The 24,974-nt window shown below is 43.9% G+C and overlaps 1 protein-coding gene across 3 annotated transcripts in view; it reads left to right on the forward strand.

The window, feature by feature from the left end:
• LOC143765454 (signal transducer and activator of transcription 5B) overlaps window positions 1–24,974 on the forward strand; it is a 272,423-nt gene that overhangs the window by 208,189 nt on the left and 39,260 nt on the right. For all 3 annotated transcript variants that reach the window (XM_077252132.1, XM_077252133.1, XM_077252135.1), the window contains 3 exons: window positions 2,194–2,350; window positions 6,164–6,253; window positions 6,405–6,579. In XM_077252132.1, the coding sequence (XP_077108247.1) occupies window positions 2,194–2,350; window positions 6,164–6,253; window positions 6,405–6,579 (422 nt within the window). The remainder of the gene's footprint in view (window positions 1–2,193; window positions 2,351–6,163; window positions 6,254–6,404; window positions 6,580–24,974) is intronic.

A 24,974-nucleotide genomic window follows, 5' to 3' on the forward strand; every position in this document is an offset into this window, starting at 1 on the left:
CGCGTCCGAGTAACGATTAGCTAGATAGACAACTACTGGCTGCTGCATTAAGGATAAACTGGAGAGGGGAAAGTCGAGTGAGGGGGAGGCCAATTAATAGAGCGTTACAGTAGTCCAGGCGGGAGTGGATCAGGGCGACAGTGAGGGTTTTTGTTGTTTCCATGGTGAGAAAAGGGCGGATTCTAGAGATGTTCTTTAGGTGTAAGCGGCATGAGCAGGGGCAAAGATTGTGTAGGGGAGGTGAAGGAGAGATCGGAGTCAAACATAACACCCAGACAGCACACCTCCTGCCGGGGTGTTATTATGGTGCCACCCACGGAGAAGGAAATGTCAGATTTAGGGAGGTTAGTAGATGGCGGGAGCAGAAGTAGTTCAGTTTTGGAGAGGTTAAGTTTCAGATAGAGAGCGGACATAATGTTGAAGACTGCGGACAGACAGTCACTGGCGTTCTGTAGTACAGCGGGGGGGGGGGGGTAAGGTCAGGGCATGACACATATAGTTGTGTCATCGGCATAAAGATGGTACTGAAAGCCAAATCTTCTGATGGTCTGTCAAATTGGGGCCGTGGAGAGAGAGAGGAGAAAGGGGTCAAAGACTGAGCCCTGAGGTACCTCGACAGTGAGAGGAAGAGGAGATAAAGTGGAGCCAGCCAACAGAACACTGATGGAGCGTTCAGAAAGATAGGAAGAGAACCAGGAGATAGCAGTGTCCTTAATGCCTAGTGACTGGAGCCTAAAGAGTAGGAGAAGGTGGTCAACAGTGTCGAAAGCTGCAGAAAGGTCAAAAAGATTGAGCAGAAAGTGGTCACCATTTTGCTGTCAGAAGGTCATTGGTCACTTTGATGAGTGCAGTTTCTGTCGAATGTAGGGGGCGGAAGCTGGACTGTGAAGAGACTAGGAGGGAATGAGTGGAGAGGTGATGGGTAAAGCGGGAGTAGGCTAGGCGCTCCAAGAGTTTAGAGATGAAGGGGAGATTGGAGACTGGTCTGTAGTTATTTGTGCAGGATGGGTCGAGAGCGGGTTTCTTTAACAATGCAGTAATGATAGTGTTTGAAGGTGGAGGGGAAAATGCCAGAGGAGAGGGAGAGATTAAAGATTGTAGTTAAGTGAGTAGTGAGCACTGGAGAAAGAGACTGGAGGAGATGAGAGGGAATGGGGTCGTTAGTGCATGCAGTTGGACGGGAAGAAGAGAGGAGCCTAGAGACTTCTTTGTCTGTGATGGGATCAAATGTGGAGAGTGAGCCAGGGGAGATGCAGGGAGGGATGGGAGTCACTGAAGTTGTTGATTGGGAGCAGATTTTCTGACGGATGTTATCTATTTTCTCTATAAAGTGGGAGGCCAGGTCATCAGCTCAAATGTCTGTGAGGGGCTTGTGCTTTTGGCCTGAGGAGGAAGTGAAAGGTGTCAAAAAGTTTCTTGGGGTTGTTGGATAGTGAGGAGATCAGGGTGGTGAAGTAGGTCTGTTTGGCGAGGTGAAGGGCAGAGTTATAGGTCCTTAACATAAATTTGAAGTCTATGAAGTCTTCTGGTGTGCGAGTTTTCCTCCATAAGCGTTCAGCACTCCTAGAGGAATCGGGTTTGCGATGTGAGCCAGGGTTGTTTCACTCTGTGTTTGGAGGTTCTGAGGGTGAGGAGAGCTACTTGGTCAAGGGCGCTTCTAAGAGTGTCATTGTAGTGATGTACAGCCAGATCAGGACAGGAAAAAGAAGAGATTGGGGACAATGATGAGTGTAAGGAGTCTCAAAGTGTATGAGGGCTTGTAGATTTCTGAATGTGTGGTAGGTAGGAGTGAGCCTGAAGGAGAGAATGTTGTGGTCAGAGAGGGGAAGCGGAGAGTTAGCTACAATTCTATGCAGATAGGAAGGGGAGGAGACAGAGACAGCTCCGCCTCCTCCCATCTCCATAGAATTGTATCCATAGCAGTTGCCATCTCCTATCTCGTAATAGGACAGTCGAACAAAGGTTTTACCTCAAAATTGAGAATTTTCATGACGACTGATCAGTCTTGACAGAGAAAGAAGCAGATTTCTCTGATGAGATATATTACAGAGTTGCTTATTTTCACATGTACTATTGATTTATGAAATAAAAATTAAACCAACGGTTACTCTTTACATTGTTTGTTGAGAGCATAGCATTAAGCATGTGAAGACGACAAAATGATTAATATAATAAAAATATGTAATTTACCAGGGACTCTGTGGACCCAGAGAACCCACAGGACAGTATGAAAGCCACACAGCTGCTGGAAGGGCTGGTGCAGGAGCTACAGAAGAAAGCCGAGCATCAAGTAGGCGAGGACGGCTTCTTACTGAAGATTAAACTTGGCCATTATGCTACACAGTTCAAGGTAGGATGAGAAATGACCAAATTATATAAACTATATAAATAATTCTATAGTTTGTATCCACATAACAACATTTTAATGTTCACATAAAATTTGTATAAAAATTTGTGAGAACATTGAATTTTATATCCTGCAATGATTATCCATTACAGCGGCATTTAACGCACGCAAACCAGATGCGCGTCATTAGCTCCGCCCATGGGCGCCCCTTTTACATGATCATGGGTTGGCATCACGACCCAGGGTCTGCAGGAGGCCCCTGTGGTTGTCATTGCCAAGCTGCTAGCAGATGAGCATTTTTGGTACACATAGCAGGGCTGCAGCCTTGCTATGTATAGCACAAGCGGTCAGACGATCACAGCTTCTAAGTCTTCTAAGTAGACTATGGGTATGTGCACACATATTCTTGGCCACTGCGGATTTTTCCGCAGCAGATTTGATAAATCTGCAGGGCAAAAACGCTGCGTTTTTGCTCCAGAATTATTGCGGATTTATTGCGTTTTACTGCGGTTTTACAACTGCGGTTTTCCATAGGGGCAGCTGTAAAACCGCTGCGGAATCCGCAGAAAGAAGTGACATGCTGCAGAATGTAAACCACAGCGGTTTTGGTTTCCCATAGGTTTACATTGAACTGTAAACTCATGGAAAACTGCTGCGGAGCAACAGCTGCGGAAATGCTGCGCATCCGCAGCAAAATCCGCATCGTGTGCACATACCCTAATAACGCAGGTAAAAAGTTTAAAAAAAAAAAAAGTTTTAAAAATATTTTAAAAAATGTAAAAAAAAAAAAAGGGATCGTAAAAGTTCAACTCACTCCCCTTTTGCCCCATTCGAAATAAAACAATTAAAAAAACAAATTAAAAATATACATATTTGGTATTAAAAAGAATTAACCCCTTAATGACCAGGCCAGTGTCACTGTATCTGGTAATAACGCTGGAATTCTACAACAAATCCCAGTAATTTAGAGATTATTTTTTTCGTGTCGCATTATAATTTATGATAATAGTAAATTTAGGTCAATATGTTTGTTGTGTATATTTATATAAAAAAATAGCAAAAATTTGTCAAAAATGTAAAAAAAAATTAACCTTTTTAATCCAGATAGTCATACCACAGAAAAACATTAATAAATAACATTTCCCTCATGTCTGCTTTACATCAGCACCATTTGTGAAATGTTACTTTATTTTGTCAGCCTTTTAGGAGGTTTAAAAATGTAGCAGTCATTTTTTCATTGAAATGTACAAAATTTATTTTTTAGGGACATATCCAGCTTTGAAGTGACTTTAGGGGTCCTATATACTGGAAAAACCCCAAAAGTGATACCATTTTAAAAACAGCACCCCCTGCCATACTGAAAACTGCTGTCAGGTAGTTTATTAACCCTTCAGGTGTTTTTCAGGAATTAATGTATTTTTACCACCTAAATGTTGCTAACTTCTGAACAGGCTGCTGTAGCCGGTAGACTCTAAGGGTAAGTTCACACAGGGCGTTTTTGCTGCTTTTTTTTTTTCTGCAGCAAAACCTGATCTTCTTGGCAGGAAAGAAGCTGCGTCAAAAATGCAGGTTTAGGTGCGTATTTGGTGCATTTTTTTGGTGCGTGTTTTCTTCTCTTTGTCCAGGCTAATGTCCTTGGATTTTCAGCAGCAAATAATGATACCTGCGTTTTTGCTGCATTTTCTTCAACACCCATTCAAGTCAATGGGTGAAAAAACGCAGCAAAAACGCTGAAAGAAGTGACATGCTCCATATAAAAAAACCCACAGCATAGCACAAAATACTGATCAAACAAAAAACCAATGTGTGTGCATGAGATCTCGGAAATCTCATAGGCTTTGCTGGTACTGTAAAAAGCAGCTGAAAATTAGCATAAAAAAGCAGCAAAAAGCCCTGTGTGAATTTACCTTTAGGCCGCTATTTAGTCTGCCATCGCAAACATCAGGACTAGGGTTGAGCGACTTTTGCTTTTTTAGGATCGAGTCGGGTTTTGTGAAACCCGACTGTCTCGAAAGTCGGATCGTGTGAAATCGGGCGATTATTGTGAAAAGTCGGGGGGCCGACCGAAACACGAAACCCAATGCAAGTCAATGGGGATTATTATTATTTTTTTTCTCTCTCTCTCTCTCTCTCTCTCTCTCTCTCTCTCTCTCTCTCTCTCTCTCTCTCTCTCTCTCTCTCTCTCTCTCTCTCTCTCTCTCTCTCTCTCTCCCTCTCTCCCTCTCTCCCTCTCCCTCTCTCTCTCTCTCCCTCCCCTCGGACTGTGTAAATCGCTACATCCAAAACGGTAAGATGGCGTTTATACCCCCACCCCCTGTGACACCGCAGAAAGCAAGACAAGACCTATGTCATCACGCTGCCCACACTCCTTCATTGGCTGAAAAAATGGCGGTAACCGCGTCATACGAAACGCGACTTTGGCGCGAAAATCGCCAACCGCATGGCCGATCCCACGCTGGGATCGGCTCGGGTTTCACGAAACCCGACTTTGCCGAAAGTCGGCGACTTATGAAATTGACTGATCTGTTTCGCTCAACCCTAATCAGGACCACGCAATCATGATCTCAGGGTGCCAATTGAGATAAAGAGGAAGCCCACACACTCTGTTAACCATTTATATGATGTAGTCACTATTGACAGCAGTATCTAAGTGGTTAAACAGATATGGACGGTGCCAACACTGATTGTGGCTGATGCAGCAAGTTGTCAGCTATAGTGTACAGCTGACAGCTACAGGATTGTCACCTGTATGGGGAGGCTAGTCTCTTATATCTTAGGTCAGTAAAAAGACGTATTGGCTGTCATTAAGGGGTTAGTTCAAACAGTAAATGGCGCAATGAAAAAAAAAAAATCAAACCTCCAGAATTACGTTTTTTTTTTTGTTGCTGCAACATTGCAATAATATGCAATAAAGTGTGATAAAAACGTCATATCTACCCCAAAATGGTATCAATAAAATGTCAGCTCAGCATGCAAAAACTAAACCCTCACCCGGGCACACGCACACGCACACGCACACGCACACGCACACGCACACGCACACGCACACACACGCACACACACACACACACACACACACACACATAATTTAGTTTTCTTTTTTTTAAATCTTTGGACTTTTATTTTTTTTTACTACTTAAATAAAAAATGAACCTTCACATGTTTGGTATCTACAAACCTACAATGACCTGGAGAATCATAATGGCAGGTCAGTTTTTGCATTTTGTGAACATGGTAATGAAATACCCCAAAAAAATTGTGGAATTGCACTTTTTTTTTGCAATTTCACTTTACTTGGAATTTCTTTTCCTGCTTTCCAGTACACTGTATGGTAACATCAATGATGTTCAAATGTACAACTATTCTTGCAAAAAACAAGCCCCCACATGGTCATATTGAAGGAAAAAAAAAAAGGCTCTGGGAAGAAGGTGAGCAAAAACAGAAAAATCCAAGGTGGAAAAGGGGTTAAGCTCCAAATACTAAAACTGGAATTAGAAGTGTGAAATGGGGCTCACTGTGTACCCTTTATTTAAAGTATTATGGTAAAGTGTGCCCTACTTGATGTTCATAATAAACATGGGACCGCTACCATCATTGTATAAAATAGATATGGAAAAATAGATATGGAAAAAATGTACGGCACATTAGTTGGTGGGAGGTAACAGATGTCACAATGGTCCAGCAAGTTAGTTCTGCGGATCAGTGGGGTATAAAGGGGTAGACCTACACAAACCAAACTAAAGTTAAGATGGTGATTTTTTTTTTTTATTTGAAGTTTTTAAGTAAAGTAACAAGTTTTCTTCCCCCTCCTTGTAGAATACATATGAAAGGTGTCCAATGGAACTGGTTCGATGCATTCGACATATCTTATACCACGAGCAGAGACTGGTGCGTGAAGCATCAAACGTAAGTCTGCATCTAAACCAAAGTCCATAAAGGAATAGTTTAGCTTTGTTTGTGCTCCATTTGCTCATCCATATGAATATGATCAAAATGGTTGGATGCATTCACTTACCATTTTCACATATTATTTTATGGACTCTGATTTCTCCTGCAGTCGAGTTCACCGGTTGGTGGTCTTGTCGACACCATGTCTCAAAAGCACCTCCAGATAAACCAGACATTTGAAGAACTGAGACTTATTACTCAGGACACAGAGAATGGACTCAAAAAGTTACAACAGACACAAGAGTATTTCATTATTCAGTATCAGGAAAGTCTGAGAATTCAGGGTAAGTGCCATTTACACCCGATTCAGGGAACTCTTCATTATATGCTATGTTTCTTTATATTTTCGAATTTAGATATTTTTTTCAGCGAGTTGCTTAAAGGCTACGGAGCCCTGTGACATAGAAATGTTTTTTTTTAAATGTTAGTGGTTACCTATTAGTTATTAAAATAGCATTACAGTTTACAGTTTTAATTCGTTCATTTTCATCCCTTTAAATATGCAGTTAGCTGCCTGATCCAACTTTCAGATTTTGCTCTTATGTTAATGTCTTCCTCAGTAATATAGCCTACATGTGAGGTTTGTGTGTATCCAGGGTACTGCTCTCTTAGCTGATATGTCAGCATAGCTTCTATCCTGCACTTATTTTTTTTCTTCATGTGGTTATTTATCTATAGACTGTTTTCTCTGCCCTCTTTGATACAGTAGGTACTTTCTTCCCTGTCCACATTGTAGAAATCTGTGTATCTCCTGTAATCTCTATCAGGGAGAGAAGAACGTGTAAAGGGAGAGAGATCCATCAGTAGATGGAGCTCTGATGGATTTGTAACATTTTTGCAGATCACTCAGCTAGATGAAATACTTACAGACACTTTGCAGTAGCAAATGTTTGAAAATGTTTAATGATGGCTATTTAGGAAATTGGGAAACTGTGCATTTAGGACAAAACTTTATAATAAAAGGTATGCAAAGGTGTGTTTTTAATTTTATGTAACCTTATATAATGTACCTTTTTTACCATATTAATATGTCTGTATTTATATCTATCTATCCATCCATCCATCCATCCATCCATCACTATGTATGCATATTTTGAAAATAAATCCTAAAATCTTGCAGCTTTTACCCTGACCACTAAGCCTCTATCAGTTTTTTAGAGATTACTTTCCAGGAACTTACCTCCTTACAATTCTTATCACAAAGCATTACATTGACAGATAACACCTATTTATAGATAACATAATTTCCATCATAGGTGATGGTCACCGCTCACCTCTTTTCCCTCCCTGCTCAATGATCTTGGTGCAGATCACAGAGCATGCCGAGAATACTCCCCCATAGAAGTCAGTGAGCATCTCCAGTTTATGGTTTCAGTTATTCCTTGTACTGGCTGTAAAGCAGATGTCTGTATGATGTTAGCAGAAGCTCTGAAAGAGTGGATGACCCTTATAATCACCTGAAGAAAATAGATTTGGGAAAATGTAATCTAGATATATCTTGTTTAAGTAATAAAAAAAACAAACATAGTTGATGCATTTCCTTCAAGTACCACTCCAGCAGTGGGTTTTTTCAGCGCTGAAGTGTCGCGTTAAATGGAGGTCCCCTACCCCCAGTCAATGTACTGATCCTCCGGGGTCTTCACCATTTTTCAAGGCCTCTCCAGTCCTGCGGCACCATCGTGTGAGCACAGCTTCTGACTGGCTGGAAGCCACAAGCTACGTCACAGGCTCTCAATGTTAAGGTACCTTCACACTAAGCGACTTTGCAGCGAGAACGACGACGATCCGTGACGTTGCAGCGTCCTGGATAGCGATCTCGTTGTGTTTGACACACAGCAGCGATCTGGATCCCGCTGTGATATCGCTGGTCGGAGCTAGAAGTCCAGAACTTTATTTCGTTGCTTGATCACCCGCTGTCATCGCTGGATCGGCGTGTGTGACGCCGATCCAGCGATGTGTTCACTTGTAACCAGGGTAAATATCGGGTTACTAAGCGCAGGGCCGCGCTTAGTAACCTGATATTTACCCTGGTTACCATTGTAAAAGTAAAAAAAAAAACACTACATACTCACCTTCTGATGTCTGTCACGTCCCCCGGCGTCCACAGGGTTACGCGCTGCTGCTCAGAGCTTCCCTGCACTGACTGTGTCAGCGCCGGCCGTAAAGCAGAGCACAGCGGTGACGTCACCGCTGCTGCCGGCGCTGACACATTCAATCAGTGCAGGAAGCTCTCGGCAGCAGCGCGTAACCCTGTGGACGCCGGGGGACGTGACAGACATCAGAAGGTGAGAATGTAGTGTTTTTTTTTTAACTTTTACAATGGTAACCAGGGTAAATATCGGGTTACTAAGCGCGGCCCTGCACTTCGTAACCCGATGTTTACCCTGGTTACCCGGGTGCTGCAGGGGAACTTCGGCATCGTTGAAGACAGTTTCAACGATGCCGAAGTCGTTCCCCTGATCGTTGGTCGCTGGAGAGAGCTGTCTGTGTAACAGCTCCCCAGCGACCACACAACGACTTACCAACGATCACGGCCAGGTCGTATCGCTGGTCGTGATCGTTGGTAAGTCGTTTAGTGTAACGGTACCTTAAGTCTGAGGCCAGAACGAGGCTCTCATAGACTTGTGCTGAAAAGTGACCTCCGCACCGCTCCTTGAAACAATGGAGCTGCTGACAGGTCACTTTTCTTCGGAGACTGACAGGAGTGACGCTGGAAAAGGATGAAGGCGGCAGCAGGTGAGTATGAGACGGGGCAGGGGTATTACATTTAAAATACCCTCAAGTGACACAGTAAAAAAAATGAACCCGCTGGAGTGGTGCTTTAAATTACTTTCCTACTTGTTTACAGCTCGCCTGATATTGTGTCATCAAGAACACATATTTTACAGCAGGTTATAATTGAGATCCAAACTGCTGGAGACAGCTAGTAATGGGAATTTCTCCACAGCTATGGTATGCGTCTCATTTTAGTTTTCCGTTATGTTCTGCGCATGTACTTGGAAACTTCCCGGCGCATGCATCAGATGCACCATTAAGTCACCATGCACTCGAAGTAATTTTTTATTTTTTTTATTTACATTGTTCTCCAAGGGATGAAACTTCTGAAGTATAACTCCAGCCATTTTAATAGAGCCTGATGAAGGTCCACATGATTTATCTGGTAATCTTCCCGTAAAAAGTACTGATCGAGTAACTAGAAAGTCAGTTGGTAATCCTTTAGCTTAATTTTGTTTGTTGCGATCATTGTCAGCAGATGATCAATCATTTGTTGTCATTTATTCCCATACAGTTTGATTATTATTGGCAGCTCCTTTCCAGTTTACATAAAGGCATGTGCTGCCAACTTCAAGAATTTCTGTGTCCACATAAAATATGCGATCAAACTGCCAATGAGTCTTTGCTGTTTTGGTGGGATGTGTTTACACAGGGCAGTGATCTAGAATGAGCGCTCTTATGTAGTATAGGGTGTTGTGGATTGTTATTGAACCCATTCACACACCCTGACATACATACACATCAGTGTTGGGGTGCTCATGTATGGAGTGGGCTAGGAGCTCAGCCCACTTTATACCCCGGGGAGGTTCTTTACAGCCAGCATCTGCCTCTAACAGCAGTGACTGAAGCTGGCTACATTTGCTGGCTTTTAACCATTTCGATGCAGCTGTCAGTTATAACTGCCTTTAAATAGTTGAATTATCTGTGCACACATTCTACCACCCCCTTCTAGCTTCATGGCATTTTGGGGTCTACTAACCCCACAAGCTTCATCTTTGTGCTCCTATGAAGCCCAACTTCTGGCCTGTGGCTGGGCTTCATTGAAGAACGTCTATGTTTCTATGTGAAAAATACATGTACATTTACTAAATTTAAAAAAGAAAATGTTTCTGTATAATATGTGTATTTTTTTATTTGCAGTTTTGTCACACACACACACACACACACACACACACACACACACACACACACACACACACACGGTGTGTGTGTGTGTATATATATATATATATATATATATATATATATATATATATATATATATATATATATATATATATATATATATATATATATATATATATATATATATATATATATATACACGGTATATATATATATATATATATATATATATATTAGTATTACAACTGCGCCTCTCTTTGGCCAATTAAAAAAAAAAATGAAACAATTTTTGTTATTGCAGCATCCGTAAATAGCTGTGCCATAAAAATATAGTGGTTTGGTTCAAATGCGCCCCAAACCCTGTGAACAGGAAGCATAGGAAAGGGCATGCTCCTGAGGAAAGAACATTAGACAACTCTTTAGCAGGATTTTCAAAGAGGGCTTCGATACATTGATATCATGTTGGCTATCAGTGAAGGATTGGCCATCAATAAACCGTGCACTACAGCTTTGCTTATTAACACGTTGTCGGGGTCGTAAACGACAATATAAATCCTCATTCACCAGTCATTCCAAATTAAACTATAAGCATGTGGTACTGGGTAAGAATGAGTCAGACAGGTAGCTGGTTCAATCTCAGTGCATGCTCGTGAATCCACACACACGTGTGTAACGGTCACAGCAACTGGCTTTATTCTAAAAATACACAATACTATATTGAGTGTTAGGGGAAGGCGTGCATTAGGCGGGGTTTAAGCTAGCATTCAGTCTTTCTGATTTGTTCTAACATCTTCTGGTGGATCCTCCTTTTCTTCACATTCCTTCAGTTTCGTTTCTAAAGAAATGAATCTTCATCCCTCCAGACACTAACCTGAAACGAAACTGAACTCTGGCGGCCATCTTTAAATACAATTACATTTGCTTTAGCAGGGGAAAACTTATTGTTTCACAGTATATGATATATAAAAGTACAAAGGTATATAAGAAAGTATATTTTCACCTTGACAATCCCCCCTAAACACTAAGTTTTTCCCTTAAAGAAAGATCCTTCGAGACTGTCCATGTGATGGGAAAAGGGGAGGTGGATTTCTTCATCCAGACACCTCAGAAACTCTCCCCTAGCGAGAGGCCTCCAGGCAGCTGAACCCTTCACTAACCTCACATGGAGTTCTCCCATTGTCCCTAAACTAAATCTCTTGGCATCATCTGAGAATGGGGGGTTTTGTCTATTCTCTTGAGAGGAATATACTTCGGGATCTCCCCTGGATCAGTACCATTGTACTCTGGTGTGTCTACTTCTTGATTGAGGAAGGTGCCAGTCGAGATTGCTTTCACTAACTACCTAGGCCTGCCCAGGTGTACTTATACATCTATCATATTGTCATTATTTGTTTGTAAAATGAGAAAGGTTGGTTCTCAGGGTCAGCCAATTGTTTTTGCATAGCTAGCTAGTCAGAGGGCCTCCAGGGATAATACTCCTGTATCTGTCTTGCCCTACCTGATGTGGTTGGTTCTCTGGTGGTGGGGGGCGACATGACATGCTGGTCTACAGCTCCTTCCCAAAAGGATTACTGTCAGCCTACTCCTAAAAGTTAATGTCCCCACTATCCGCCAACCACAATCCTGTGTCAGCTTCTTATATCACTACATGTGATCTTGTCTGGACAGGATTCAGTGTAATTCTCTTAGGTCGGGTTGCAGCACGGGTCATACAAATGTTAGGGCCCAAATCCTCAACTATACCCTGGAAGGCATCACAGCTATAATTGACAAATCTTTGTTCACTGTAATATATATATTTGATCCATTCAACATTTTATTAATCTGCACCTGTGGTACTATAGAAGCAAAGCCGGCATAAATCTGGTTCTGGGCTTTAAACTGGTCAGGCACCCCCCTTGGCACTCCAATGGCATCAATATATACTAGTGGATCTTCTTCATAACTCATGTGGAGCTGATCAAAACTTCTCCTCTTTCTGGTAGGTTCATCAGGTATCTTTGGATCCCAAAAATAAAATCTTGAACTGCATAACTAATTTAACAAGGGTGCATTGGCCTATCCAGTCATTAGGCAACCTAGGACGGAGCTTACCATCTCCACATAACCAATAAATGTCGTACATATATTGTGTATGTTTAATTAGCAAATCAGTATCTAGAGAACTGCTCTCTTTGCAGAAACTTGTCTTGAAGATCCCTACTGGTGTACCTGTGGTGTCGTGGGAATTATAGCAGGTGTAATTGTCAGCTAATACGGTTACTCCTCCTGGAACCTTTAGTTTAGATTCCTTATGAATTAGTGGGACATAATCGGGGTAATCAGTGGGCTTCAAACCTTTCAATAGATTCATGACACAGGCAGTGGTGTTGTCATCAGGAAAAAGCAATGCATGTGTGTACAGATGTGTATTCGCAGCAGCACAAGCAATACATCCTACAGAGATATTCTGGACTCTTACATTGTACCTCACCCATTCTAACCATAGGTTTTTCCTTGGGGCTGTTTGTGTTTCTATGGAGAAAACCTCTTGCCAACTGAGACCTGGAATGGGGATCACTTCATTAACTACATTTTGCAAACGCTCACCTGGGCCTGTTTTAGGTGTACTGGTAACAGGGGCTTTGGTTGGTCTGAAGCTAATATCCTGGAGCTGTATATGGCCTAAATACGCATAGGGTCCAGCACTAAATACATAATTATAATTCCTTCCCAGTACAAACATCTGCAGATCAGCAGATTGGGGGTTTTCAAGATTCAGGAGGAGGGGGTGACAGCTTTTACCCCATTTACAGCCCCTGAGTGGTTGCAGAAAAGCTGTTAGATGCATTCCCTCACAAAGACTTCCACCCGTCCCATCCTTGGGGAACATGGCTTCGCTAGGTTTATATCCCCAATCATTCCCTGTACTCCAGGCAGCATCTGTCCAATAATAACAATTATTGTTGTCGTTTCTGGTAACACATATATAAAACTGGATGATTCCCTCTACCACCCGTTCAGTCTCGAGGCACTTAACTACATCACAGAAATCAAATCACCAGATATTCACCGGGGCTGTCAGGTTTACCCAGAGGATAGTGGGACCAGAATTCTTATTTACAATAGGGGCCGAAGAGGTAGGGGCGAGGATGGCCCTCAGTTCCAGGATCAAAAACAACAGCAACATTTCCCTTCAGTCACTACTGTGACTAAACACTGGTTCGGTCTCTTTTACAATATGAGGCGTGGATCCAGGTGCTCTTTCCTTCAAGTTTTACTGCAGTGGGGGGTGACCAGGATCACCGTGTGAGGTCCTTCAAATCTTGTCTGGAGACAATCTCTGCGCACAAACTTTCACATACACCAGGTCTCCTGGCACAAAGGGATGGTGTCCAGGAACCTTGTCTGGGTCTGGAAGAGAACTGAAGACAGTTAAATGCACTTTGGCAAGGTGTCCATGTAAGGCCTGCACATAGCTAGTCAAGTCCTGGTACTTGGGCTACAACTGTTGTGGAAAGAAACATTCAAGATTGGGGCTCCTGCCAAACAGAATCTCATACGGTGACAGTCCTATCTTCCTGTTTGGGGTATATCTTACTGAAAACAAAGCTAGAGGAAGGCATTCTGTCCATGGTTTACCAGTCTCTGTCATTGCCTTCTGGATTTTAAGCTTAAAAGTTCCATTTAGTCTCCACTTTTCCACTACTCTGCGGATGGAGTATGCAATGCTTGACTTACCCCCAGTGCTGCCATTACCTCTGACATGATCTCTCCAGTAAAATGGGAACCCTGATCGCTTTCAATGACTTCAGGAACTCCATACCTGCATATGATCTCAGCCATCAGTTTCTTCACCGTTGTCTTAGCCGTAGCTTTGGCAACTGGGTAGGCTTCTGGCCAACCTGAAAATAAATCAATGCAGACCAACACATACTCATACGTCCCTACCCTGGGTAACTGAATTTAATCAATCTGCAGTCTCTGGAATTGGTTAAAGGGGCCGGGGAGTGTGTTAGGATGGGGTTTTCACTGTCCTACTCTGATTATGTGTGGCACATATCATGCAGCTCTGTACCTGCCTTTCTGCGCAGGTGGAAAACTCGGGGGCAATCCATTGTTTCTGTAGGGTGTCACACATGGCCGTCTTCGAGTGGTGCACAATCTCGTGCAGAACCTGTGCCATCATTGGGTACAGTACCTGTGGTAGGCAGACCTTTTCACCCCTCCCCCATAGTCCAGTGACGGTATCAGAGCAAGCCCCTATCTTTTGCCACCTATTTTTCTCCTCCTTACTTGCCTGTTCTTGTAACTGGGCTAAGATGTCTTTCAACACAAGTGGAGATGGTGGGGTGTCTAGGTGATGTACTTGAGAGGCTACAGGAGTGCTTGCTGCTTTCTTGGCAGCCTGGTCTGCCAGTGCGTTACCCTTTTGTCCGTCCATCAGTGCCTTTGGTATGTGCCTTTACCTTTATGATGCCTGCTTGGGTGGGAAGCTGTAGTGCATTCATAAGTTGCTGGACTGCCTCAGCATGTTTAATGGGGTGGCCATTTGCTGTCAGGAAAGCCCTGGCTCTCCAGATAGGCCCATAACCGTGTGCAATGCCAAAGGCATACCTGGAATCAGTGTAGATATTTACAGTCTTACCTTCTGCTAGTTTGCACGCTTCTGTAAGCGCCTTGAGCTTCTGCTTCTTGTGCAGACATATGAGCTGGCATTGACTCTGCCTTGATTACCTCATGTTCTGAGACCACAGCATATCTGGTACAGTAGCATCCTCGGTCATCTTGGTGACGGGATCCATCTACAAAAAGCTCAAAATCAGCATTAGAATAGGCACACTAGAGACCAGCCGTTTCCTGAAACATCAATTCTAGACAATCATATGGTTTGGAAACCTAATCTTGTTCCTCTGGATCCATTCTAGAAAGAAAAAGAGTGTCCCTGCTCATGTCACCTACTCCTCCCCCCTTTGGATCCAGGGGAACTAGGAGAAAAGTAGCGGGTTTCAGGACAGTGCACCTTTTCAAAGTCACATTAGTAGGCATGAGAATAGCACACCAAAGTCGCAGCTGTCCAGCCATGGACATGTGGCTAGGTTGTACCTGGTTAAAGATACTATATACATCGTGTGGGGTGTGGACCATCAGTGGGTAATCCAAAACAATCTCTGAAGATTTGTGTAGCAACAGCTGGACAGACAACACAGCCCAAACACATAAGGGACTTCCCTCTTGCCACCGTATCCAGGCGGCCACTATAATAAGCAACAGGTCTCTGTTTGTCTTCCATGAAGCTGAATCAGCACACCTGTAGCATGTCCTGCAGGTGAGCTCTGTCTGCAATACTGTACGGCAGTGCTCGGGTGTCTTGTAATCATATACGGGGCCTGCAATGTGTAACACTATATCACAGGGCAAATTCCCTCTTTGGGTGGACATAGCGTCTCCTGGATACAAGGGGCCATGAGCTGCAAGGTAGGCCTGACACTCTTGGGCTATAACTGGCCCCCCTTTTTTTGCTATCTGTTGGGCCAAACCACCTCTATATGACAGGGTAGAATTAGCTGGGTTTACTATGGCACCTACCTGGTGGGTAACTATGTCCCCATACCCCACTGAGAAAAGAACCTGGGAGCCCTGAGGTGTGATGTAGCAACGTGAATAACAGGGAACCAAACTTCAGATTCTTGGAGAGTCTGGCCTTGTAAGTGTGAAGGTTTCATGGGAAGAGGAGATGTAGAGGCCTTTCCGGGCTGGGGGGTCTGCCATTTACACCGATTAAAGCAAGCTCTTGATCTGAAAATCGACATGACGAAGCTGGGAGGGAGTTAGATTCCTATACAGGGTTAAAGGCGTATTGGAGTGTGAAGCTGGACTTGCATGTACAATAGGAGGGGGCAGAAACTGGAGTCTGTTACATAGAGATAAGAAACACTGATCTCGCAGCTGCAGCGATGGGGGCCAGCGAGCGAGCAAGAATTACTACAGTGATTTAACCCCTGCCTTTCTTGCTGGGCTAAATTCTTTTGAAAACTCTTTACTATTTTCAATACATCATCCGGAGTGGAAATCTCAATATCGGGTCTACTACAAAAAGGTATGAATGGGCTTTTTATTACAATGGGAATCCCAGATCTTTAAATACTACCATAAGACGCCCATAGAACTTCTCGGCAGTCCAGGATATATTGGTGCCTTTTACCAATCTTTCAATTACTTACAAGTTTTGTTTTTTTTTTTTAAGACTAGGCACAGGTCTATTTCACTTCCAATTTCATACAGTACTTATTGCTTTAAACACAAATCTGTCAGCGTGTACCAAACCAAGGACAGAGAAAACTTTGGAATGCAATACATGGCCCGCACAACCCCCCGTAGCCCACAGCACCGAGGGGAGAGATTTCAAGCAGGTCGCGCAGGGGCTCACTCAGCCCCTCCCATCTAGTACTGCATTTCTCAGCGCAAGAGGGAGAAGCGAAGCCCAGCTCCCTGCCCCCCCCCCCTCTCTCTCCGGCACGTAGCGCAGATAAGGAGAAAAGAGAAGAACTGACAAAGAAGTCTCGCAGCGGTCTGCTTCGGCCCTCCCCTACACTACACAGCACTGATACAAAGCTCCGTATCCTCTACAAAGTCACAAATTACAGCAGTTTTCAGACTTAATTTCTACAAAACTTTCCTATAATCCTCCGTGGTCTGGGCGGAGCCCCAAGGACGGTCCGTACGCACACACAAGGCAGGTCTCCACCCAGGTTGGATTCTGCACAACACAAACAGGACACACCTACGCTTCTGGAGATCTCTTTCCGCCGCCATTACAGGGCGCTGGCTGAGACTGCATTTTCATCATCAGTGGCACGGCGGCCATTTTACAATCTGTAAGATCACAGTTCAAAGGCATTTTATAACCAAATACAGGTTCTGTATTCTCTGATCCTTCCTCTCAACCTATTTTCATCCTTTGTTCTTTAAGCTTCGCGCAACTCGCAGATAAGCTTCTTGACTGCCTCTTGCCCTCCCGTGACCATTGTCTTGACTTCCACAGCATCCTCATCTAACTTGTGGGGCACAGACTTCTTCTGCTTTAAGATACGCAGCATGACTCTTACAGAATACTATGTCCTCCTGCAGTAGGCCACTGGCAGCGATACCAACACGGTGTTCTATACCACGGAACTTCGCGTTCAACGTACTAGGAAAAGAGCCTCGCGCTCAATATTTCCTGTCCCTAAACTAGAACAACAGTGATTAACAGGCTATCCTGCCACGATATTCCAAACCGTCGGGAGGCGGTCTCCTAGTGAGAGCCCTCCACAGAAATACAGGTGGTCCCCCTCCGGGACGTCTTAAGTTACCTAGCTGGTACAATATCACAGAGGCTGCGTCTCCTATCCCTTTCTCTAAGCTGCCCCACACTCTACAACTTTCTCAATCTATCACTCCACTTCACTACTGGACAATAGTCACGGGTAGGGTGGTTGAACGGAGTACAATGACCGGTGGAGGAGGTGTGGTGTACAGAGGACGCACAGGATGCGACGTCTCTCAGTTGCTGGTTCAGAGCGTGGCACAGGATCGCATTCGATCTCACCACTCGATCGGTCACCTCCCGGACCCAAAGAGACCACAGACAAACCAATAACGGCTGAGACACTAGCAAGTGTGACATATACAATGTACATGATCGCCACTTACCGTGTACGGAGGGTGATCAGTCCTCGAGGTCAGCCACTACGGGTATCATCCACAGACATCCAGGCATGGGTCCAGGGGGTCTCGGATCGCTGGCCACGCCCCCCGTTTGGCTGCCAAATTGTCGGGGTCGTAAACGACAATATAAATCCTCATTCACCAGTCATTCCAAATTAAACTATAAGCATGTGGTACCGGGTAAGAATGAGTCAGACAGGTAGCTGGTTCAATCTCAGTGCATGCTCGTGAATCCGCACACACGTGTGTAACGGTCACAGCAACTGGCTTTATTCTAAAAATACACAATACTATATTGAGTGTTAGGGGAAGGCGTGCATTAGGCGGGGTTTAAGCTAGCATTCAGTCTTTCTGATTTGTTCTAACATCTTCTGGTGGATCCTCCTTTTCTTCACATTCCTTCAGTTTCGTTTCTAAAGAAATGAATCTTCATCCCTCCAGACACTAACCTGAAACGAAACTGAACTCTGGCGGCCATCTTTAAATACAATTACATTTGCTTTAGCAGGGGAAAACTTATTGTTTCACAGTATATGATATATAAAAGTACAAAGGTATATAAGAAAGTATATTTTCACCTTGACAACGTTAACATATGAACACGCCATACAGTGGTTCATTTGGGAGTTAATTAGCGTGGTCAGGGGTTTGTAGATTTCTCAGTGGCAATTGATATTTTCTGTGCTGCACAGACTAAAGTAAACGTTAAAAAAATCACTGCTCTGTTAAGGTACCTTCACACTGAACAACTTAACGATAACGATAGCGATCCGTGACGTTGCAGCGTCCTGGATAGCGATATCGTTGTGTTTGACACGCAGCAGCGATCAGGATCCTGCTGTGATATCGTTGGTCGGAGCTAGAAGGCCAGCACCTTATTTCGTCGCTGGATCTCCCGCTGACATCGCTGGATCGGTGTGTGTGACACCGATCCAGCGATGTCTTCACTGGTAACCAGGGTAAACATCGGGTTACTAAGCGCAGGGCCGTGCTTAGTAACCCGATATTTACCCTGGTTACCATTCTAAATGTAGAAAAAACCAAACACTACATACTCACCTTCTGATGTCTGTGGCGTCCCCCGGCGTCCGCTTCCCTGCACTGTGTCAGCGCCGGCCGGCCGTAAAGCAGAGCACAGCGGTGACGTCACCGCTCTGCTTTAGGGCCGGCACTTACACAGTGCAGGGAAGCGGACGCCGGGGGACGCGACAGACACAGAAGGTGAGTATGTAGTGTTTTTTTTTTTTTACATTTACACTGGTAACCAGGGTAAACATCGGGTTACTAAACGCGGCCCTGCGCTTAGTAACCCGATGTTTACCCTGGTTACCCGGGGACTTCGGCATAGTTGGTCGCTGGAGAGCTGTCTGTGTGACAGCTCTCCAGCGACCACACAACGACGAAACAGCGACGCTGCAGCTATCGGCATCGTTGTCTATATCGCTGCAGCGTCGCTTAATGTGACGGTACCTTTACTGCGACAGTCTGCAAGAATTGGTTTCCGATCACTGTCCTCTGAATATAGTGTTTTTCATTGAGAGCAGTGTTCCTGACCACAGGGAAGCTTGGAGACATGCTGAGAAGATGCTTTATCTACTGGTGGGTTACCATTAGATTACTGTTACCATCTGTATATGGGCCGGGAACACACTACATTGTAAAGCACTCTATAGTGCTGCTTACATGTTTGTTTATCCTTTCCTTTTGTCAGTTCCGTGTATTTATTTTATTTAACCGCCTTCAGCTCTATCTCGAGCCATGGCGACTTTATGGATGAATGATCTGTAGGTAGACAGATCTTGTGCAAGCCAAGATAGGTTAACTAGGGTCTTCACCGCTTTTATCTTGATCGTACCAAGCCATCAGGTGGCTGTTCTTCTTCGCCTTATATTGTTCTATCATGATGTCTTTCTCCAACAGTTGCTCGCTTCGTATGATGTGTCCAAACTAGGGAAGTTGTAGCTTGTGATCCTTGCTTCGAGTGACATGTCTGGCTTGATTTGTTCCAAATTTGATGTTTGTTTTTCTTGCCATCCGTGGTTTTGATAACATCTTTCTCCAGCACCATATTTGAAAAGCATCAATTCTTCTTTCTTGTTTCTTTATCATCTAGGTTTCGCATCCATATGTTACAACTGAAAAGTCCAAATAAGGCTATGTGCACATGGTCCGTTTTTTTGGTGTGTTTTCGCATCTTTTTCCCCGTGCGGAAATTGGCCAAAGACGTTATAGAATTTTTATGCCAGCTAATTCAATGAGAATCCTGAAGTATTGTGCACATGATCAATAATTTTCCTTCAGTATTCACAGTACGTTTTTTTCAGCAGCATGTCAATTCTTTGTGCGGATTATTAGCGTTTTTCGCCCTTTGCCTTACATTGAGTCAGTCAAATCCACAGCAAAAACGCAGATATAAAAATGTTTGCAGATTTGCTCCGTTTTCATTTGCATTTTTACAGCGTGTGGTTCTGATCAGCGGTAACGTTACCACTGTCAGAGCGCTTGCGGGGTCACACTGTCAGATGTCGACGTGACCCTGCAGAGATACTGTGATCCATGGTAAAAAGCTTTACCGCAGGTCAGCAGGTGTCAACTGAGACTACTACTTCCATCAGGCTATGTCTGCTGTCACTGATAACAGTGACAGCAGGAGCCGCTGATGGAAGAAGTAGTCTCTCTGCAGCCGGCGCCTGTTCTCAAACTAAAAAAAAAGTATAGATACTCACCTAACAACAAATTCTTGATGCCCTTGTCTCCTATAAAAAAAAAAATCTAAAATAATAAGCCGTCATGTACTCTCATGTCCGCGTTCACGTAATCCAGAGTGTCCCACGGCGATCTTATGTGTAGAACAGTCACATTGAGAGATGTGACTACTCTAGCCAGCTGCCAGTGATACACTGACAAGAGCGTCATCTCTCCTGCAGTGTATAGCGCAGAGCTGCTGTGAGAGAGGTAACATGAGTTCATTAGCTGTTGAACTCCATTGAACTTTCTCATCACAGCTCAGTGCTACACACTGCAGGAGTGATTACTTTCTGTGTCAGTGTGTAGCTGGGTGTTCTTGAGAGCAGTCACATCAGTGACTGCTCTCTAAGTCATCAAGACCGTTATGGGACAATATGGATTATTATCTTCTCAGCAGACCATAAGGAATATTGTGGTTTATCATTTTTTTTTTGTTACAGGAAACATTGGCTTCAGTGGATTAGACGTTCGGTGAGTATAGTTTAATTTAGAGTCAATAAAGGAGTCCGTGTCAATATTTCAAATAAAGGACTTTATTCTGGGTGTTTGTGTTTTTATAATATCACTATGGGGTTAGTAATGAGGGTGTTTTACAAACTTCTCTCCATTACTTACCTGTGGGCTTAATGTCACCTGACAATATAAGGGTGACATCAACCCCCTATCCATTAACTCTCTTGAGACCACTAGAGGGCAAGTGGGAAAAGCGAGGCTAAGAGCCAGATCTATAAGATGCTCCTTTTCTGGGGCGGCTGAGAGGTGATGTTTTTAATCTGGGAGGAAGCCAATATCCATGACCCCTTCCTAGGCTATTAATATCAGCCTGCAGCTGTCTGCTTAGTCATTGCTAGTTAGATTTTATAGGGGGGCCCTATGTCAATTTTTTCTGGGGTCCCCCTGTAATAAAGGCTAAGTAAACAGCTGTGAGCTGATATTAATAGCTTGGGAACCTTTATGGCTATTGGCTACTTCCCAGAATATTATCAGCCCTCAGCCATCGATAGGCTTTCCCTCCACTGGTTATGAAACCAGCCCACACAATTTTTTTTTTTACATTTTCTTTGTAAAATCAGTTTTTATTTGGTTACAGCTTTATGTACAGTGGGGCAAAAAAGTATTGTCAGTCAGCAATAGTGCAAGTTCCACCACTTAAAAAGATGAGAGGCGTCTGTAATTTACATCATAGGTAGACCTCAACTATGGGAGACAAACTGAGAAAAAAAAAAATCCAGAAAATCACATTGTCTGTTTTTTTTATCATTTTATTTGCATATTATGGTGGAAAATAAGTATTTGGTCAGAAACAATCAATCAAGATTTCTGGCTCTCACAGACCTGTAACTTCTTCTTTAAGAGTCTCCTCTTTCCTCCACTCATTACCTGTAGTAATGGCACCTGTTTAAACTTGTTATCAGTATAAAAAGACACCTGTGCACACCCTCAAACAGTCTGACTCCAAACTCCACTATGGTGAAGACCAAAGAGCTGTCAAAGGACACCAGAAACAAAATTGTAGCCCTGCACCAGGCTGGGAAGACTGAATCTGCAATAGCCAACCAGCTTGGAGTGAAGAAATCAACAGTGGGAGCAATAATTAGAAAATGGAAGACATTCAAGACCACTGATAATCTCCCTCGATCTGGGGCTCCACGCAAAATCCCACCCCATGGGGTCAGAATGATCACAAGAACGGTGAGCAAAAATCCCAGAACCACGCGGGGGGACCTAGTGAATGAACTGCAGAGAGCTGGGACCAATGTAACAAGGCCTACCATAAGTAACACACTACGCCACCATGGACGCAGATCCTGCAGTGCCAGACGTGTCCCACTGCTTAAGCCAGTACATGTCCGGGCCCGTCTGAAGTTTGCTAGAGAGCATTTGGATGATCCAGAGGAGTTTTGGGAGAATGTCCTATGGTCTGATGAAACCAAACTGGAACTGTTTGGTAGAAACACAACTTGTTGTGTTTGGAGGAAAAAGAATACTGAGTTGCATCCATCAAACACCATACCTACTGTAAAGCATGGTGGTGGAAACATCATGCTTTGGGGCTGTTTCTCTGCAAAGGGGCCAGGACGACTGATCCGGGTATATGAAAGAATGAATGGGGCCATGTATCGTGAGATTTTGAGTGCAAACCTCCTTCCATCAGCAAGGGCATTGAAGATGAAACGTGGTTGGGTCTTTCAACATGACAATGATCCAAAGCACACCGCCAGGGCAACGAAGGAGTGGCTTCGTAAGAAGCATTTCAAGGTCCTGGAGTGGCCTAGCCAGTCTCCAGATCTCAACCCTATAGAAAACCTTTGGAGGGAGTTGAAAGTCTGTGTTGCCAAGCGAAAAGCCAAAAACATCACTGCTCTAGAGGAGATCTGCATGGAGGAATGGGCCAACATACCAACAACAGTGTGTGGCAACCTTGTGAAGACTTACAGAAAACGTTTGACCTCTGTTATTGCCAACAAAGGATATATTACAAAGTATTGAGATTAAATTTTGTTTCTGACCAAATACTTATTTTCCACCATAATATGCAAATAAAATGATAAAAAAACAGACTGTGATTTTCTGGATTTTTTTTTCTCAGTTTGTCTCCCATAGTTGAGGTCTACCTATGATGTAAATTACAGACGCCTCTCATCTTTTTAAGTGGTGGAACTTGCACTATTGCTGACTGACTAAATACTTTTTTGCCCCACTGTAGGTTCATTCTGTTAACACTTCTACATAGCTATATTACTGTGTGTGAGTGTGTTTACTTACCGTCTTTGTAATGAGGGTGTCGGGCTGACACCTTTTCATTACTAAACCTCGGGATTTGGTGTCAATGACATCTGCTGACAGCAAACCCTAATCCCATTAACCTGATGCCACTACATCAGAATGAAAAAAGGTGTTGAACCAAGAAATTACATCACAAAACTTTTTTCAAAATATCTTTATTTAGCTCAAAAAAGCCTTCATTGCAGCATACAAAACCACTGAAAAAAGTGGCAAAACGCGCGTTTTTGCTGCCAAGAGATTCAGGAACCTTGCAGAAATTTCCGCAAGCAAATACTCAACGTGCTCACATACCCTTATGTAGGAACCATGTCTTAGTCGCCAGTGAAATGTTCCTTGATTTGATGACTTTGTCCTTTGACTTTATTGTTGCTTTCTGTTCTGTGTCAAACAAACAAATGAAACAAATAAACAGAATTCCCTCCTGTCCATTCTTGTTTTAATTGGAAGCAGAAGGGTCGCCATTAATTTTTATTGGGTCTGTTTACTTTTATGCTACATTCCCACAGTGAGTTTATGCTGCCGAATTTCTGTAGCATTTTTGCACCTATTAAGTAAATTGGGTTACGTGCGTTTTCTTAATTGTGTTTTTGAAAGGTCTTTTCCAGGTCACCACCTGACAGCACACTGGAGGACGTCCTTCTTATCCATGATGGGACAGGAAACACGAGAGGTTAAAAGGACCCTCCCCCTACCACCCTTCAGTGTTTTTCCTGTCCCATTATGGATAGGAACGGCGAGAGGAGCTACCGTTCTGTGCGGGGGGATTGTGGATCGGGGGGCTTTGCCTCACCCTTCCCTCCATGAGGCACCCGCTGGCCGACACCCGCCCGAGGGTCCCTCTGCCTACCAGTGTAGCGCTGCTCCTGGATGAGGATCGCTTCCCCCTGCCGGGGGCTCTCGATCCTTCCGTCACGCCCCCTGGTGCATGCGATCTTGCCGGTTGCCTCTGCGGACGTCGGCGTCTCCATGCGGCCGGCATGAGGAAGCAAATCGTCGCTGCACCATCCTCTCTTTCCGGCCGCGTCACTTCCGGTTTGCGGCTGAGGGGGGCGGGCGGCGTCTCCGAAACAGGAAGCGGTAGTGAGCGCTGTACAGATGAACAGACGAGCAGAAATATAAGGTATGTGCAGTAAGCGATCTCCGGTGCATCATGGAGGACGCAGCTAGAGAAGCGCTAGTGAGTAGACCAGGGGACCGGTATTATGGACATTTAAAAAAAAAAAAAAAAAAAATGGGGCATTATCCTGGAGTTTTGTTATTTTTCTATAGGCGGCCTCATTACCAGAAAAACCGTTAAAGAAGCCTGGCAAAAGCAAAAAATGTCCTATTTGCGCAGCCAAATTGAAAGATACCTGGCAGAAACCCCTATGTGAAGCGTGCACCTGCAGAATCATAGGAGAGGAGCAGGCTTCTCTTATGTCAAATATGAGAGCCATGATAAGAGAGGAGGTCCAGGCTTCTGTATCAGGTCTGGCACTACCTCAAGCCTCACCTTCAGAGAGACCGAGCAAAAGGCAGAGGGTCGATTACTCTTCAGGAGATTCGTTATCTGCTG

The sequence above is a fragment of the Ranitomeya variabilis genome, chromosome 4, assembly GCF_051348905.1.
Source record: "Ranitomeya variabilis isolate aRanVar5 chromosome 4, aRanVar5.hap1, whole genome shotgun sequence".
Lineage (NCBI taxonomy): Eukaryota > Metazoa > Chordata > Amphibia > Anura > Dendrobatidae > Ranitomeya > Ranitomeya variabilis.